This window comes from Sinocyclocheilus rhinocerous, unplaced genomic scaffold, assembly GCF_001515625.1.
Source record: "Sinocyclocheilus rhinocerous isolate Xijiao unplaced genomic scaffold, SAMN03320098_v1.1 scaffold860, whole genome shotgun sequence".
Taxonomy (NCBI): Eukaryota; Metazoa; Chordata; class Actinopteri; order Cypriniformes; family Cyprinidae; genus Sinocyclocheilus; species Sinocyclocheilus rhinocerous.
Genome location: NW_015638565.1, coordinates 345305 through 364408, shown reverse-complemented (window position 1 = coordinate 364408; position 19104 = coordinate 345305). Strand labels below are relative to the sequence as shown.

The following is a 19104-nucleotide window of genomic DNA, read 5'->3' as shown; positions in this document are numbered from 1 at the left end:
AGAATACATTTGCTTCCTGTATTCTCTATTCAAACCTAAAATGTAATTGAATTACAGTGAGGTCAAATTAAATGCAGTCATTGGCTGGAAACCCAGCTGCCAGTGTAGGCTACTATGTTTTCCTTCTCTATCCCAGTGGCTGGGTTTCAAAAAACCCTAGTGTATGGCAGCACGGTGAAATTTGAGCATCTTGCTCCACGAGGTCTTCACTAACAACATCATCTTCCTCTCTGGTCCCCTGAGAAACAGGACAATCACCATTATTAAACACACACACGCATCACATTTGTCACTAAACTGTATAGTAAAAAAATATCTAATATATGACTCACCTGAAGCAAAACAATCAGCATCTTCTTAAAGTGTCCAGATGTGTCCCCTATAACATCCTCTTCAAGGTCTCTGCCATATGCTATGAACAATCGCAGAGTCAGGCTTTGCCTCAGTTGGTTTCTTGTTAACTTTTGTAAAAAAAACTCACCATCTTTGTATGCTGCCACCAGATTATGAATCTGCTCATTGGTTCTTGAAGTGAGAATTTCAATCAAACATTTCTCATCTGTTCCTGCTCCCTTTAAAGCACAGCAAGAAGGTCAATTACTGAGCACAAATCACATACTCTGTCTCTTTAATTTGAAAATATATTTGTAGAGGATAATGTACAGTCAGCTAGTATAATTATTCAGAGGGATATGAGTGCATTTACTGAAATGGCATAGAGAAATTACAGTACAGCATTGAATATGTGTTCAAATGATAGAAGATTATTTTGTCATATAGGACAGTGTTAGTAAACATTTTTCAAACCCTGCAGTCTCTTATGATAACAAGGCATTTGCAGGAAGCAGTTAAAATCTGCAATAAACAGCAGTTTAAGTGTAAACTCAACATTATTTTTATAGAATTGAAACAAAGCAGTTTCTACATTTGTGATTAATAAATATTAAATATGTAAAAATCTATTTATTTTCCAAAGGGATTGTCAGCCATTTTTTCCATGTTTTCTATTACTGACGTCCTGATTGGCTGAATCCTTTTTCATTTTCACAGCCATACAGATCATAAAATGGTTAACAGTCCCTAAAGAACTGGCCTAACTATCACCATTTAATTAAATAAGGAAAATCACTTACCGTATCCTAATGATAGCAACAGCAAAACAGATTCACAGGACAAAGCATGCAGTAAATAACAGAGAATATAGTCGATATTGTAATTGGTCTTTTAATGAATGATGCCTAGAGATGAGGTTGTTAGTCACTATTCTGTTCCGTTTAACTGATTGACAGATAAATATTGTATAGAACACAAATCCTGTAGCCATTTTGTTATTATATTGAAAAAATATAATAATAATTCAAAATATTTTCAGAAAATATTAAAGACAGAATGAAATACTACAACATAACACATCTATCTGAATATAATTATCTGTGCAGTCCATGCATTTGAATAGTACATCTCAGTGCAATCAGCCAAGCATTGCACATTTTAACTGAAAGTCTCAAATTCTCAAAGCATCTAGATTCTTACATACCTTAATGGCATCCTTGATTTCTTTGGCATCATGATAGGCTGGAGGCCTCATCAAACCCACAATCAGACGTTCAAACTTCCCTGTCAGCTCATATTTCAGATCATCAATTAAATCCTGTCAAATAATGTATTTTTGATATAGCACATTCTGTTCTATAAGCCTTTTATCCATTTATTGAATGTTTGCTGGAGATTTTCCAGTACCTTCCCATATTGTGATTTGTAGGCAGCACGGATCTCCTGCCTCTGAGCATTGCTTCGTGAGGTAATCAGGTCTAAGATGGCTTCCTTGTCACTTCCTGTGACACAACAGAGAATATATATGGACATATCATAGCAGTCACTGGCTTCATATTAAATATCTATAGTTGAAGAGTCCTGACACTCACCAAAGCCTTTCATGGCATTATAGAGGGCCTCTGCATCACTGCCCGCATCAAAGTCAGGTTGATCTGCAATTGTACCTCTAAATTCCTATAGCAAAAATTATAGATGTTTAGTCGTTGTTTTTACTGAATGGTGAACCAAGAGTCACAATATGAATCTTATCAAACCCAATGAATAATAAACATTCAAAATGTTTACTTTCGTTGTCATAAGAGGAAAGCCAAACAATTTTACTTAAATATCGAAACATCTATCCAAACAAGAAAAAAAATCTTACACAAACATAATTTTGCATTACATTTTAAATACAATAAACAGTAATATTGTGAAATATTATGGCAATTTAAGTAGTGCTGTCAAATCAATTAATCGTGATTAATCGCATCCAAAATAAAAGTTTGTGTTTACATAACATATGTGACCCTGGACCACAAAACCAGTCTTAAGTCGCTGGGGTATATTTGTAGCAATAGCCAAAAATATTTATTGTATATATTCATATTTATATATGATTTATATTATACATAAGTATAACTATATATTACAGATGTCTTAATTATATACATCTATGTGTATGTATTTATATATACATATAAATATACACAGGACACACATATATTATGTAAACACAAACTTTTATTTTGGATGTGATTAATCGCGAATAATCGATTTGACAGCACTAAATTTAAGATATCTGTTTTAATTTTAAAATGTAATGTATTCCTGTGATGCAAAGCTGAATATTAACAGCTATTACTCCAGTCTTCAGTGTCACATGATCCTTCAGAAATCATTCTAATATACTGATTTGGTGCTCAAGAAACATTTGTTTAGATTATTAATGTTAAAAGCAGTTCTGCTGCTTTTGTTTTTGTGGCAACTGTGGTATATGATAAATAGAAAATTCACATATTTTTGAAATAGAAATATTTTGTAACAATGTAAGTCTTACTGTCAAATTTAATGGATCTTTCCTGAATAAAAGTATAAATTTATTTCAAAACTTTTGAACGGTAGTGTCTATAATAAATATATCAAATATATTTTCTAAAAAAAAAAACAACAACGCATTATACGTGATTATGTCTCACGCATTATACTGAACTCAAACATGTATTTTAAGTTGCTCATGGGTGGGACAGGCTATACGTGTTTATATAATCCCAAAATGTAATTTTACACCAACAATCAGACTCTCCCTCCTCTGGCCTTTAGTCCAAACCCAGGCGGGACTATAGAGTGGACAGCTGACACCTGTCCGTGCAGCAGTTGTATGATATGGTCAGCAGCAAAAGTCAGTTTGTGTGTGACAGAGAGAGACAGAAAGCCTGTATGCATCTTAAATGTCTGTAACCTTACACTTTCAACCCTACTGAATCTATAGAGGGATCGTTCTCCTTCAGAGAGCTGCAGACCTCACATCTGACAGGGCATAAATGCTACATGACTGTGCATTTTCAAAGCTCCTCTGCACTCACTGTCTCCCGACAATTATTCCCCATTATATTGGTCTTGCTGGCGTGTCTTAGTAGGGCACAGAGCCAGAGTCCTCGCCCCCATGCTTCTGTGCACATGCTCAAGGCCTGTCCAGCAGCTATCACTCAACACAGCAGCTGTAGGGTTCCACGTCTACAGCAACAGACCCCTAGCAACACCTATCTCAGCAAACAAACATCCGGCCAGGCACACTTCTACAATATAAGAAATGCTTTGATGTATTATTCATGTGCATAGCACAAACAAGGTTTAATACTTAGGGCTAGAGGTTTATTGATATCCCTAATCCTAATAAGAGCAATACCAATAGTGATGCTTCATTTTACAAGCATCACTAATATATAATGTTTAATAAATTATTAGTGTGCTTTAATAATAGTTTTGCTACTATCCATCCATTTTCCATACCGCTTTAGGGGGTCGCGGGGTTTTGCTACTATTCAAAAAATTATATATAAACAAGATATCAAAAATAAAATAACTAAAAAATAACACCACTGAGCCACCACAGGTCTACATGCGGCATTGTGGTGTTCTCAACAGATCTAATTTTTTAATGAGCAATTCATTGACCTCTGAGATTCCATAAAGAAAACTATGATATCCTATACTCCCTGAACTACAATAGATGGAAAACGAGATTCGTTACCATGAGAAAGAAGACAAAGGTCATGTCTTTGTGGCCATTTTTCTAACTACATGATCAAAATTCATACGTTACATCAACATAAAGCAAGCAGACACATTGATGTAGACGTTTTGGCTTACTTTGCCCATGTTTAATCAGTTACTGGTTGTCAATGGAATGATAGTCTTGAACCTGGAGAGAGAATTAAGAAGAAACAAAACAAAACATGTTAGCCTTTCCTTAGCTTGTGTATGATTAAAGACCAAATGTAATGTGCTTTTAAAAATGGCAGTTCATTACTTTAAGAATCTTGAGTTTCTGAGTTATGCCTACTATAAGCTACAATGGAAACCATGTTAGATATATTATCCAGAAACCTCTATTCGTGGTGTAGTTCAAAACACATTGCTTCTGAAGCAAATTGTCTATGGAATGTTTCCATAAGTTCACTCCTATGAGTATCCAAAACCATATGCTCTAAAAAATTATTTCCCCCTAATTCAAACCATTGCTACTCCCTATAGGTTTAAATGCTGAAGGCAAAGCCACATTTTCCACAGGATACTCTTGGCTCCACCCGGTGAACTTATACTATGCTCTCTTTCACTACTTTATAATCAGGCAAATAAATAACAGGGAACACTCAGTGATGGAAGAACGTCCAGTCTGCAGTTCACCAATGGAAATTTTATTCTCTGTTATAATGCCAAAGTTGTGCACAAAACTTGCGGAAGATGCAGCAGCAAGCTGCACAATGACAATTCATTAAAATTTCTCACTTCTTCTTGTATGTTGTGTAAACATTAGCCTATTGATTTTGCACTTGGACAAAATAAAATAAAAAATTAAAATCACAGGCACTTTTCGGTATTGTTTAAAATAGTAAATGTGTGTCAGTGGAGTCAGTCCAAAAATAGGCATGCCTCTCTGTCTGGTCTGAGTTAGGAATTCTTTCAAGATCCGAGAAAGACATTCACACAGCTCCACCCAACCAGCAAAACCATAAATTATAATGAAATTAATCAAAAAAATGAATGAAAACTATTCTCAGCTGAACTGATATGACATAAAAAAGACCTTTACTACAATAATAATCTTAACTTTTCACATTTTCAATCATCATACATGTGTTTAATCTGTAGAATTTAGTGTGTATCCTATATAAAGTTTTGCGGTAGAAAAGAATGTGAACACATCTGTGAACGCTAAAGTTATTAAAGTGGTAGGCTACCATTTGTCCATGAAACGCGGATTTATATGCTACAATATGTATCCTAAAATGCCACTATTTTCCAATGCACTCGTTAAGAATAGTTACAAATAATAATAACAACAAAAGCAGCGTTTTACCTTAATCACAGGGAGTCTCGAGCTCCGACTGACGGTGGTCCGTTGTCTCTTGCTGAGAAACGTCCGTGCAAGTATCAGCTGTTCTCCTCTGACGTAAAGAATGCGGCGCAAACTGCTCAGGATAACCAGCAGCTATGATGTAACGTCCACGGCTGACGGCTCGTGATTGCCAGTTTTCACAAATGACGTGAGGCATGGGATTACTATGACTTGAGTCGTTGGTTTTTCAGACAGTATTATCTGCAGCGCACCTCCTGATCTGCATATGCAGCAGATTTGGGGATTCCTGTAAACTCTTGAGTCAAGATGATTACTTGAGAAACAAATGCACAGTATTTGTGAGATTAAAGATCTACTAAATTTTAATACATTTAATAAATAAAAAGAATCCAAATAAGTTTGACAGTGAAAATTGAAATAGGAATTAAAAACGTTATCGTTATTCTACATGGAACGGGTTGCCCTACATGGCAGCGGTCACGTTGACGCCACATGATCCTCTGTGGTATGCAATTCACATAGTTTTCTTTATATAGTCAAATATTTTAGCTTCTTTATAAAAACATAAACATAGAAGTACTTTGCTGGGACATCAAGAGCTGCACCAAAAGTGTCGATCAATATCTGAAAACCATTGTTACTTTTGGGACAAATAGGAGCCAGCTAAAAGTAAACAAAGTTTGGGATCAGTAAGATTTTTAATGTTTTTTGAAGAAGATTCTTATGCTCATCAAGGCTGCATTTATTTGATCAAAAATATAGAAAAAACTGTAATATTGTAAAAAAAAAAAAAAAAATTTAAAATTTGAAAAAAAAAAAAAAAAATTTAAAATTTGAAAAAAAAAAAAAAAAATTTAAAATTTGAAAAAAAAAAAAAAAAATTTAAAATTTGAAAAAAAAAAAAAAAAATTTAAAATTTGAAAAAAAAAAAAAAAAATTTAAAATTTGAAAAAAAAAAAAAAAAATTTAAAATTTGAAAAAAAAAAAAAAAAATTTAAAATTTGAAAAAAAAAAAAAAAAATTTAAAATTTGAAAAAAAAAAAAAAAAATTTAAAATTTGAAAAAAAAAAAAAAAAATTTAAAATTTGAAAAAAAAAAAAAAAAATTTAAAATTTGAAAAAAAAAAAAAAAAATTTAAAATTTGAAAAAAAAAAAAAAAAATTTAAAATTTGAAAAAAAAAAAAAAAAATTTAAAATTTGAAAAAAAAAAAAAAAAATTTAAAATTTGAAAAAAAAAAAAAAAAATTTAAAATTTGAAAAAAAAAAAAAAAAATTTAAAATTTGAAAAAAAAAAAAAAAAAGGTTTTCGATTTTAATATAGCCTACTTCAAAATATAATTTATTCCTGTGATGAAAAGCTGAATTTTCAGCAGCCATTACCCCAGTCTTCAGTGTCACATGATCTTTCAGAAATAATATGCTGATTTATTATCAATGAGGGAAACAGTTGTGCTGCTTAATCTTTTTGGAACTTGTGATATGTTTTTTCAGGATTCTTTGATGAATAAAAAATAAGAAATAACAGCATTTATTTAAAAAAGAATAAACCTAAACCTAACCTTAACCCTAACAATATACATTACATTTAAAAAGTTTGGGGTCAGTATTTATTTATGTATTTATTTTCAGCAAGTAGTTGTTTGGAAATGCAGCCTGACCCATACTTAGGCAGAGACATATCTTTTAAACTGTTTATATGAACTGTTAATGAATTACTCAGATGCAGTCTGAATTGCAGCCAAGTACAAACTAAGTCAAACATAGTGTCTTATGAGTAAACTTCAAGAGAAAAGCAGAGAGTGTTTGCCTATATGCTCTTAGTATCCAATGTCTGCCTTGGCGTGAGATTGTGACAGGGCTATTTCTGTCTGAGCCTTTCGGTCATTCCGGTAAGAGGGTGGAGAATCCAAGTCAGAACAGCATAGTAGAGCAGAATGGAGGAAGAGGGGGCCGATACAGCCACTACTCATTCACAGTAAACCTTTCTCCCTAAATACGGTCTCATTTCATAAGACTCGTAGAATGATTTAGGTATTGTCCGACACATTTTTACAGTTATTGGTAAAACATGATTTAATTGCTGGAGTCACAAAAAAACATGATTAAATGTGATAACGTTCTGCACTATAAATCATGAATGTAAGCCCCTCTTTATAGTCAGTAGCAAGGTATTACAAAGCCGGGCTGCCATCTAGTGTATCGAAAGTGAATTTCTCAAAATGCTTGTTGACCAAAGCTGAAATTGTTTAATAAATAATAATGTCCTATTTCTTTCTTGTATAAAACAATGCTCTGTTTTATCGTGCAAGTATTTGCTGAGATAGATAGCTATTATAACCTCACAGCAATATTACAGATCTTTGTTTGGTTCTCACATGGAATTTTATCCTCACGCTGTGCCTTGGCTGCAATTATGAGCACATTATGGGGCCAGTGAGAAATGCGGAAAGAAAGGCTACTTTGTTGCTAATGTCATTGAGTGGGTGGGTCAAACAGTCCACTCTTGTATATATTGTTGAAAAATCATTTGGCCTCATTGGTGTGAAAGGGACGGATATATTTAGACAGTTATTACAAAGATATAGACCGCAAACCTCTCTGGACACAATTAAGGTAAAGAAACAAACATTCACTTACTAATTAGATGCATTAAGAAATGTCTTTGCAAGCTATTTAGTCATTATAGTCGTAACATTTTATCATTACAGTTATTACATTTTAAGTTTGGCTTTTTTTTTTCTTTTTCTTTTTTTGTTGCCATCAGTGCATTCAGTGCGGTGCATATTTTCAGTGCAACAACAGGTGTAAGTAAATGCAAAAATAAATTAATTAATTAATAAGGAAAATATTACAAATCCTTCTGCATGTAATTTAACAAGTAACACTTTCTTACATAAAATATTTGCAATAAAAAAGTAAAATTATTAGAGTAGAATAGTACAACTTGCAACACTACGTTCTGTGTGTTCATGTTGGCATGGCACATGATCAGTGCTATAGAATGCAGTATGCAGCAGTAGATTCCTGGCAGGATTAGCATGGATAGTAAATCTCCTGTTGGCAGATTTTAGAAAGCCACCACACAAAGAGAACGTGTGCCAGCCGACCACTGCCAAGTCATGAAGGCAGCTTTGTCTATCCTTCTTCATTATTCTCATGGAGCCACAGAACAGGCTTCTGTCTAGAGTTCAGAAGAGGATAAGTGATGCAGTAGAAAGTGGAGGACACCTGACTGCATCATTTCTGTTGTATGAACCAATACACCAATGAGAAGATTAATGTAATGTTCATGAAGCCCTGTAAAATAAGATTTAAGAAAAAAATTACTTGAATGAAATTATTAAGTAATGGATCCATTACACCATGTTTTTATTCTTTAATTAATTTGATTTAAAAAAATTATTTGTGGCTCACAAAGATGGTTAGTGATGGATATCAGTGATCTGTTCATTCTTAAATTAGAGATCTGTTTTTTTTTTTCAAAGGAAAGAAACAAAGAAAAACATCTCAGTACACTTGTGAAAACATGAAGACATTGTGATAAGGTAAATGGGAGGAAAAATGAATTGACAAATAAATGACCAACACGCAAAGGATTAAAAACTATTATTTTTCAGGGCGATTACTTGAGCATAATCCAGATTAGTTGTCAAATGACACAATAGCATGGAAATGATATTAAAAATTACATTTGATATGATGATAAAATGATCAAACAAAAGTAATTTAGCTTAATAATAAATGCAGAAAAATGTCATTAGTTAAAAGAAATAGTTGACCCAAAAACTCAAATTTGCTGAAGATTTACTCACCCTTACGCCATACAAGATGAGTTTGTTTCTTCATCTGAACAGATTTGAAGAAATGTAGCATTACATCACTTGCTCGCCAATGGATCCTCTGCAGTGAATGGGTGCCGTCAGAATGAGAGTGATAAAAACATCACAATAATCTACAAGTAATCCACACGACTCCAGTCCATCAATTAACTTGAGAAGAGAAAAGTGTGTTTGTAAGAAACAAATCCAAACAAACAACTAATCGACATCTAGGATGGCCTGAGATTAAGTACATTTTCAGCAAATTTTCATTTTTGGGTAAACAATTCCTTTAAAAATGTGGCTATAGCATTAACCTTTTTTTAAATAACTTTTCATATATTTGTAACCTCACAAACAAGCAAAATTCAAAGTAAACATTTGAAATTTTACTTTCACTCATCTCTAACAGCCAATAATGCAATCGATACGGTCTTTCCTGAGGGGCCTGTGCCGCAGAAAGCCCCTGGAACCGGAGGGAGAGGTCTCCACTTTTCGTCGCTGTCTTACAACTTTAGATCTAGTGGCTTTGGGAGTGGGCAGCACCTTGGGGGCCGGTGTTTACGTGCTCTCTGGAGAGGTGGCCCGGACCCTGGCTGGACCAAGTATTATCATCTCCTTCTTCATTGCTGCTTTAGCTTCTACCTTTGCTGGGCTCTGCTACGCTGAATTTGGCGCAAGGGTTCCTAAGACCGGCTCTGCCTATCTGTACAGCTACGTGACTGTAGGAGAGGTGTGGGCCTTCACCACGGGATGGAATTTACTACTGTCTTATGTCATCGGTAAGCAGAAATTATAGGCTTATGAAAATGCAATTTCAGCCTAATGGCGAATAGATAGATAGATAGATATAGATATAGATATAGATAGATAGATAGATCGATAGATAGATAGATAGATAGATTCAAAGGTCAAGTACTAACAGAGCTTTCTCTTGGTTTAGGCACATCAAGTGTGGCCAGGGCATGGAGTGGCACATTCGATGATCTTATTGGAAATGCGATGGCTAATTATTTTAGCAAATACGTAGCCATGGACCTGCCTGGCCTGGCAGCCTACCCAGACTTCTTTGCAGCTGGTCTCATAATGATTCTCTCTGGTATCTGACTATACTAATCATACACTGTCTAGTTCATTATTCTATATTTAGCATCTATGGCAAAGGCTTAGACTCTATGTACCGTATTTTTCTCACAGGTCTTCTTGCATATGGCGTGAAAGAATCAACCACGGTCAACAAGATATTTACAAGTGTTAATATACTGGTGTTGGTATTTGTCATCATCGCTGGCTTCATCAAGGGAAACCTACAGAACTGGTTTATCACTGAAGACATCATCCTGAATGCAACAGCAATGCATGAGTAAGAACATTTGCGTTTATAATTTATTGGAATTTTCAGTGTAGTAATAATCAGTGTAGTCCTTTCAGTCTAGAAACATTAAAATGATCTTTGTATGTTCAGTATAGAATACTAGCATACTACTTGATGCAGTGTATAGAACATACACTGTGCATACACAGTATGCACATTTCAGTAGAATGCACAATCTACTGCATTTGGGAAAATAAAATCAGTTGCAATTTTAATGTATTTCTTGACTCATTATTTGATTGGATAAGTTTGCCAAAACATTTTTACACAAAATAGATAAAAATGCAAAATCTATATATTCTATACCAAATTGCATAATTTTACTATTTTACTACTAAATAGTAGGAGTAGTGTGCTAATGTGCTATTCCAAATTCAGATATCCTCAGTTCTTTTCTAAAACCCGTTTATTTTATTTTATTTTAATTTTTAAGAAACCTAACATCCACCGTCAATGTCACCACTGAGTACGGAATAGGTGGATTTTTCCCATTTGGATTTGAAGGAACACTGACAGGAGCAGCCACATGTTTCTATGCATTTGTTGGCTTTGACTGCATTGCAACTACAGGTAAATCTGAAAACATTAATAATGTTTTTGCATTTTCAGCAGCCATTACTTCAGTCTTCAGTGTCACATGACTCTTCAGAAATCATTCTAATATGCTGATTTGGTGCTCAAGAAACATTCCTTATTATTATCAATGTTGAAATCATGTTTAATATTAATATTTCATGCTTTGTTTCAGGATTCTTTGATTAATAGAAAGATCAAAAGCATTTATTTGAAATTATAATATTTTCTAACAATATAAAATGATTTACTGTCACTTTTAATCAATTCAATGCATCCTTGCTGAATACAAATATAAATGAAAAAAAAAAAATTTAGCTCATCCCAAACTTTTAAAACTTAGTGTGTATTATCTCTAGTCATGCTTTTAAACTGATTTGCCAGGTGAGGAGGTGAAGAACCCTCAGAAGTCTATACCTGTGGGTATCGTGGTGTCTCTGCTCATCTGTTTCCTGGCGTACTTTGGCGTTTCGGCTGCTCTCACTTTGATGATGCCGTACTACCGACTCAGCGTTCAGAGTCCTTTGCCTGTGGCCTTTGCTTACATTGGCTGGGCTGCTGCAAAGTACGTTGTGGCAGTCGGGTCCCTGTGCGCTCTGTCAACAAGGTAAAGGAGTCACAGATTGAGATCTGAATCTCTGTTATGTGTTGGTTCAGTTACAGACAGTTAATTTCATCTTCAGTCTCTTGGGGTCCATGTTCCCAATGCCCCGTGTCCTGTTTGCCATGGCCAGAGATGGACTCATGTTCAAATCATTGTATAAAGTCAGCTTACGGCAGAGTCCAGTGGTGGCCACACTATCCTCTGGCACTGTAGCAGGTAAGTGTATTAAACAAGATTGTTAAAAATTATCTACATATTAGATCAATTAATTTGGGTCTCTTTTTCATCTCTCACATATGACAGACTAAGCCAAATCATAAGACTAGGGCTTTTTTTTCTCTCTATAAGATGAATAATCTGCAGCTTTTGTGCAAAATGCAAAAGCCCTGGAAATCATGTGCTCTGCTTTATTCCAGCAATAATGGCTCTTTTATTTGACCTGAAGGCATTGGTTGATATGATGTCGATTGGAACGCTCTTCTCCTACACACTTGTGGCTATTTGTATTCTCATACTAAGGTTGTATTCCCAGCTCCACACTTCCCTTCTAACACCATGATGCAAATCTTTGAAGCTAAAACTGGTTTCTTTCAAGGTATCAAGAGACTGCTTCAGAGGAAAGTGATTTGCACACACCCACAACTTCGACGTTTGGGTTTTTGAAACCCCCTTCATACCCTACCAATGAAACTTCAAACACTGTTACAACATGCACAGTTTTTCTTGGTATGCAGAAAACCTTCCACAGAAATACCGAAAAATATGACCACTTGGACCATTATATAGCAATATCAGCAAATTTCTTTCATATCTTTGATTTTGCAGTTGTGTTGGTGCTTATTCTGTCACTGCTGATGAGCAAAGCTATCAGATCTTTGTTGTTTCTGGAGATCTGGAGTGTTGTGAGTGTAACTGTGATCCTGATCATAATGTTACTCACGGTCTTCATTATCTGGAGGCAACCCCAAAACCCAACCAAAGCCTCCTTCATGGTGAGCACAGGACTTTTACAATGCAATACAATGCAAAACAATACAATACAATAGCACCTTATTTTATAAAGTAAAAATATTAATAAAAAATAAAAATTATTCATATCTCATATTTTCTGTGACCACAGGTACCGTTCTTGCCTTTACTCCCTGTGGTGAGTGTGTTCATCAACATTTACTTGATGGTTCAACTGGGAGGAGACACATGGATTCGTTATGCTGTGTGGATGGCTGGGGGTATGCAATGCAAAATATGAAATGTTGTTGAAAGATTAACCTATATAAAAATTTTTAAAAAGTGTAAATGTGTGTCTTTTTTCTGCTCAGGATTCCTTATCTACTTTGGATATGGAGTGAGGAACAGCATCCAGAGGCAAAGGTTACTCAGCAGTCAGGTCACCATTGAAACCATTGAAACCAAATCTGATAAAGAAGGATCCAAATAAATTGATGACCTACAGAAAAATCCTTTGCACCAGTCATATCTCTCAAGTAGATGCCAGTTCAGCAAGAAGCTCTTTCTAGTTTTTTTTTTTTTTTAATCTAGAGTTTTTATCATATTTGCAGTGAAATCATCTCTGTCAATTTATACTTTTTATAATAAATAAATAAATAATTCTGAATCTTCAAGTTGACCATGACATCGTTTATTAAATTACACACTACTGTTAAAAAGTTTGGGGTCGGTAAAATTGTTAAAATGTTTTTGAAGGAAGTCTCTTATGCTCATCAAGGTTGCATTTATTTGTTAAAAAAATACAGTAAAAACCGCGATTTTGTGAAATTATATTACAATTAAAATATTTGTTTTCTATTTTAATATATTTTAAAATGCAATTTATTCCAGTGATGGCAAAACTGAATTTTCAGCAACCATTACTCCAGTCTTTACTGAAACTACTCCTAACATTACAAATGTCTATACTGTCACTTTTGATCAATTTAATGCATTCTTTCTGAATAAAAGTATAAAAAGCAGCATATTGATCCAAACATTTGAACGATACTTTATGTTGGGAGAAAATGCTTCAATAGTAAAAAAAAAAAGGTCCCAAATACTGTAAGTGTGCATTAGCTGGACCAAATGGGGGAAAAAGTTAAGTATCAAGATTTGAAATATTAGTTAAGCATTAAGATTTGAGCTAAATAAACAGAATTTATGACAATGACATTGTTAATTTTTAATTTTTATTTATGTAACAGAATGTAAGCTTGGAAAAAAAGATTTGATTAAGTATACAGGACTTGCATGACTAGAAAATAGTTGCTCCTCAGAGTTGCTGAGCGAACTGATGTGCCCTTAAGGGACTTTAATCTTACTTTCAACTGTGAGGGCACAAAATAACAATAGTACCATTCACAAGATCCTACCTGTGTCGCACTAATCAGATCTGAACTATTAAATCAAACAGAAATTCAGAAAACTGGGTCATTCCACAGCAAATACCCAGCAATGAGTTTATAGGCCACTTTATAGGCCACTAGTATCTTTAGCATTTTTAGCTCCATTGTTTTTATGCACCAGAAAAAACAACAAGTAAATGTAACATCATGTAGAACATAGTAATCATGCATAACACTGTCATGTACATATTTGTGGATCAATTTACATTTACCATGTGTTCTTCAGTAATTACAAATTGCCTTGTGACAAATGTTTTCACAGAGCAGACCTAAGACTGATGCCTCTGAGTTTTTACAGCTAAATAAACACTGGCTGCTATTTCAGTTGGATGGTCAGCTCTCCTCAGACCCTGATTGGTAGAATGAACACAGAATGGACCCATTGAGTGTAACCGAAGGAATTTAGGGTGCTCATGCGACTCTGGTAAACATCTGACCTCTCACTCTACACACTCGGTTCCTCCTCTCCCGCTACCTTTCTATTTCTCCCTTCTCTGCATGTATCCTTAAGACCTGGGAAGGTATACCTGAGTGAACTAAAGTTTGTTTGTGGTTGCTGTGAATATTCTCTGCCATGAAGTGGAGGGTGATGCTATTTGCGCTTCTTGTTTCTCATTTGATCATTCAGTTCGGTGAGTATATTGTACATTATGTAGATACGATTCTCAGTAATACAAACAGTGAAAAACAATATAACTGTACAAAGCAGGTATTAACACAATGCATGTAAAACATTTATCAAAAGTTGCATAGAAAATGCTTTTGTTTTGCATGAAACCCAGATTTATGGGTTCAGTTCTCAGGGACTACATGAACTGATCAAATTTACTTTGAATTCAGTCCAAAGTCACTTTGAATAAAAGTGTCTGCCAAATGCATACATGTAATTCTTACTGATTAGAATGGTTTGTCACATGAAAAACAGGCATGTGCCAAAAGGTTGAACCTGACCCGAAGACCAAAGCTGAGAAGAGACCAAATGGCAAGTCCAAGTCTGGGAAGGGATCAGGAAAGACTCCTGCTTCCAAACCTAAAGTGAAAACCACCCCTAAAGAAGCTCAGACCTACCTCACTCAGGTGGTAAACAAGGGAAGGTTTCAGAAAGTGGGGGACACGTTGACTGTCCAAGCAGGTGATACGTTAGAGCTGAGGTGTAAAGGAAATCCTGTCCAGTGGGCTGTTCCTGCATATCTAGAAGAGGATGATGAAGGACGACTCAGGTATGAGTTAATAGAGACATTAAATCTGTCATCGCATTCATTTAGTTCAAATAATCAATTGTTTTTTGTCTGTATTTTCAGGACAGTTCAGCATGAACATTATGGTACACTGATTTTGGCAAATGCAACAGCGGCAGATACAGGGGAGTTCACCTGCTATCCCATGTACTGTGAGGATCAAGACTGCAGAAAACAGTATGATAAAGGAGTCAAAGTCTTCATCTTTTTCTCAGGTAATATGAGAATGTAATGTGATCAGTGTTGGGGAGTAACTAGTTACATGTAACGGAATTACATAATTTAATTACAAAATAAATGTAACTGTAATTAGTTACAGTTACTGAGGAAAAAAATGTGTAATTAAATTACAGTTACTTATGAAAATGTTAAAGATTACAAAGGGGGTTACATCTGAATATTTTCACACACATACAGATTTGAATGATTTCTTTCCCAAATTGCATTGACTGCTTTAAAATATGAGACACCAATGTTTCAGGAGTTTAGGACACATGCTTGTTCAAAAATGTGGGTTTATTTGGGTTTATGTATATGTTTTATTTTTTTAACATTAACTGTTTTTTTTCCCCAAAGCATTGTTAGATGCCAGTTTCCTGTCAGAGCGATACAAAGATTTTGATTTTAAAAACAGTATCATAGCTAAACTATATCTTATGATTTTAAATCTATAATTAAAGAATGATCTCAAATTAAACAGCTGCTAAAGTCTGATTTTGTGGTGGCTGTGCTTTAAAATTAAGTTATTTTAATCTTAATTCAAATGAAGAAGGATTCTGAAAGTCTGACAGTAATCAGTGTTGAGTGCTACAGGAAGGTTAACCCTGCCTGCTTTAAGTGTTTGAAAATGATTAACATTCGAAAACATTTGTTAAAAATTTAGAAAAGTAATCAAAAAGTAATCAAATGTAATCAGTTACATTACTTTAATAAAGTAATTAAAAGTTACACTACTATTTTACATTTTAAATATGGTAACTTGTAATCTGTAACTAGGCCTGTCACGATAACAACTTTTTGTTGTGCGATATATTGCCCCAGAAATAATTGCGATAAGCGATATTATTGTCATTTTAAAGACAATTTTATGCCACTGAATACATAATCATAATGTAACAGCATAATAACACGTTATGTACGAGAAGCTGCAAAACACAAAGGCACAAGTGGAATGTACAAAACATGGTGACATTCATTTTTAAGTAAATATAATGAGCGATATATTGCATCACCAAAAATTATTGAGGTCATGTACATATATTGCGCGATAAGTCGATATATTGATTATTGCGACAGGCCTATCTGTAACCCATTACTTTTCCGAAGTAACCTTCCCAACACTGAATGTGATGAACAGTGTGCAAATTATACAAGTATTCTTTAGGTAACAAGAAAATTATACATCTAAAATGAAGTGGTAAAGAATAACATTAGCCCTACATATCTATGTCGAGACTCTGTATCTGAATGTAAAAAACTGCAATGTCCTAATGTTGCAGCGCTGAATTCAGAGAAATTATGTTTGGAAATGCAATATCTCTGCAATTCACTAATTATTTCGCAGTAATGACTGTCTGACTGTACTTTATTCTTTACATACTTATACTATCACAATTTAATTGCCCATTGCCATTTCTCTCTTAGACCCTCAGGAGTTGTTTGTACCTTCTGCTGACTATTACAAGGTCATTCAGCTTCGCACTAACTGGCCCACCGTCCTGCCCTGTCAGGTGACGTCTCCACAAGCAAAGGTGACTTTACACCGGGAATTTCCTCCATTGGAGGTGAAGGTGGATGGACGAGAAATCTCCTTTGATGTCAAGAAGGGTTTCACCATCCACAGACCGAAGCAGTATCATGCTGGATCTCTGTACTGTGTGGCAAGCCTGGGGAACCTTCGCCAGAGCTCAACCACATACATGCTCATCTATGTCAACTGTGAGTATTTCCTCTGAAGTTAGCACACGACAGCAAACTGAAAGCACACAAGAATGTGACCAAATTTCAGAAATGATTTTAGAATGTCTACCCTGGTAGATCCAGCCGCCCCTCCGTTCCCTGCGATCCAGACCTCCTCTGACACTGTGGTAGTGGGACAGAATCTTCAGGTGACATGCACTGTGATAGGAGAGCAGGACGTGGTGGTGGACTTTACCTGGGAATATCCTGGACAAAAGGTTAGACCAGAGGGTACACGAAATAAGACATACAACCTCACAATATTTAAGCACATTTAAAATGTTGTTTGTATTTAAAAAGGTTTTTAAATGGAACTAGCATTAAAGCATTAACCCTATAAATCCTGACATATGAAATAACAGTGACATATTAAAATTTTGTTGAAATAGAGCAGTTTTAGACTAAATCTAAAAGAAAGAAGAGAAAAACCTTGATTTTATTCAGAGGGCCAAACTGAGCAATAATATGCAACCTGGTGCAGTTTCTAATATTTATATGTCCAAAAAGTAAGATGAAATTCTGATAACTTGTAATATGTAAATCAAAGAGATCTTAATATGCAAGATGATATTTAAATGCTTAGTTTTATGATCAAAGTAGTTTTTATTGTTGAAAGCAACGCATATACTGTAATGCAATACAGTGATGATCGAGAGATGATGGACAAATAACACTCCTCAAAAGCTTGATGTATCATATTTGATACTCACATTTTAACATGAAACATACAAAAAATGATATATGAATAACCAATAAACCTAAGTTGCTTCAGACTGTGTTCATCTTAGAATATTACTAACGATATAAAAGTTAGTGTTACATTTATTTTATTTAAAAAATGTGTACCAAGTCCTAATTTAGAGAATTTAGAAGTTTGTCTATATATATATACATATATATATATACATACCTATATATATATATAATGTATATATATATTATACTATATATATATTAAATTAAATGTTAATTATATTAAAATAAATTACAAATTATATATCATTTAAAAATGAGTTTTTTAAGATTATTTTTATTTTTCATTATCAGATTGGGCGCCCGCTGTACACCCAGGACAGTGTGCAGACAGTGCAAGTGGACGGACAGAACCGACAGCGAACTCAGATAACACTGCTGGTGGATGAGGTCAGAGAGGTTGACCAAGGAACATACACCTGCACAGCTCAAAACCTAGAGGGTTCAAGGTCTGCATCAACCACTGTCAAAGTGCAGTCAGCACGAACCACCATCAAGCCTAAGAAGCCATGAAGTCCTTCAGAGAAATCCTATAGAAACCTGAAAACCTGGATCATGCCAGTCAGATATTCTTAGCTATAACATGCTATACTAAATGGCTGTACAATAACCAGAACGATCCTCACAGAACACTATTTTTTTCCTCTTTTGAGAAGACACACGTCAGGTGGAACAGAGCAAAGTGTAAATAGTGCTTAGATTAGATAGTATGTGCATTCCCATTGTTTTACTGACCCCTACAACAAGAAAGGGGATTGTAAACAGTATATGTGAGAATATAAATGTCATTTGAACAAACAAAAAAATTGAAAGTATCATATTTGATACTCACATTTTAACATGAAACATACAAAAAATGATATATGAATAACCAATAAACCTTAGTTGCTTCAGACTGTGTTCATCTTAGAATATTACTAACGATATAAAAGTTAGTGTTACATTTATTTTATTTAAAAAATGTGTACCAAGTCCTAATTTTGGAGAATT

At 34.5% G+C, this 19104-nt stretch overlaps 3 protein-coding genes across 7 annotated transcripts in view; 2 read left to right on the top strand and 1 right to left on the bottom strand.

Moving 5' to 3' along the window:
* The window catches only part of LOC107749741 (annexin A6-like), a 17478-nt gene extending 11850 nt beyond the window's left edge, over positions 1–5628 (bottom strand). For 2 of the 5 annotated variants that reach the window (XR_001641075.1, XM_016564888.1), the window contains exons 1-9: positions 5399–5628; positions 4189–4240; positions 1926–2010; positions 1741–1835; positions 1538–1651; positions 1134–1139; positions 482–572; positions 333–412; positions 182–238 (exon numbers count right to left, since the gene is read on the bottom strand). Coding sequence is in view for 4 of the 5 variants with exons in the window: in XM_016564888.1 (XP_016420374.1) it covers positions 182–238; positions 333–412; positions 482–572; positions 1134–1139; positions 1538–1651; positions 1741–1835; positions 1926–2010; positions 4189–4197 (537 nt within the window). In the remaining variant the exon portion in view is untranslated. The remainder of the gene's footprint in view (positions 1–181; positions 239–332; positions 413–481; positions 573–1133; positions 1140–1537; positions 1652–1740; positions 1836–1925; positions 2011–4188; positions 4241–5398) is intronic. The other 3 variants (XM_016564889.1, XM_016564891.1, XM_016564890.1) reach the window with 2 other exon arrangements.
* A 2315-nt stretch (positions 5629–7943) lies between these two features.
* On the top strand, positions 7944–13285 carry LOC107749739 (cationic amino acid transporter 2). The gene is made up of 12 exons (XM_016564886.1): positions 7944–8011; positions 9629–9998; positions 10160–10315; positions 10414–10579; positions 11025–11161; positions 11549–11771; positions 11848–11984; positions 12185–12287; positions 12364–12494; positions 12594–12760; positions 12889–12997; positions 13088–13285. The coding sequence occupies exons 2-12, from the start codon at positions 9635–9637 to the stop codon at positions 13204–13206; spliced, it is 1812 nt and encodes a 603-aa protein (XP_016420372.1). The 5' UTR covers positions 7944–8011; positions 9629–9634; the 3' UTR covers positions 13207–13285.
* Positions 13286–15223: 1938 nt separating this feature from the next.
* On the top strand, positions 15224–18901 carry LOC107749774 (platelet-derived growth factor receptor-like protein; the record flags this gene model as incomplete). The annotated part of the gene is made up of 5 exons (XM_016564949.1): positions 15224–15384; positions 15466–15617; positions 17047–17340; positions 17440–17579; positions 18409–18901. Coding segments are annotated over 5 exons (966 nt in total), but the record flags the coding sequence as incomplete, so codon positions are not given.
* Between the last annotated feature and the right edge of the window lie 203 nt (positions 18902–19104).

What these genes read in the sequence shown, in the direction of transcription:
- LOC107749739 (XM_016564886.1), top strand. Translation starts at nt 9,635, where the DNA reads ATGCAATCGATACGGTCTTTCCTGAGGGGCCTGTGCCGCAGAAAGCCC. An exon ending in TGACTGCATTGCAACTACAG is followed by an intron (nt 11,162 to 11,548) that starts GTAAATCTGAAA and finishes CTGATTTGCCAG; the next exon opens with GTGAGGAGGTGAAGAACCCT. An exon ending in TGCTGTGTGGATGGCTGGGG is followed by an intron (nt 12,998 to 13,087) that starts GTATGCAATGCA and finishes TTTTCTGCTCAG; the next exon opens with GATTCCTTATCTACTTTGGA.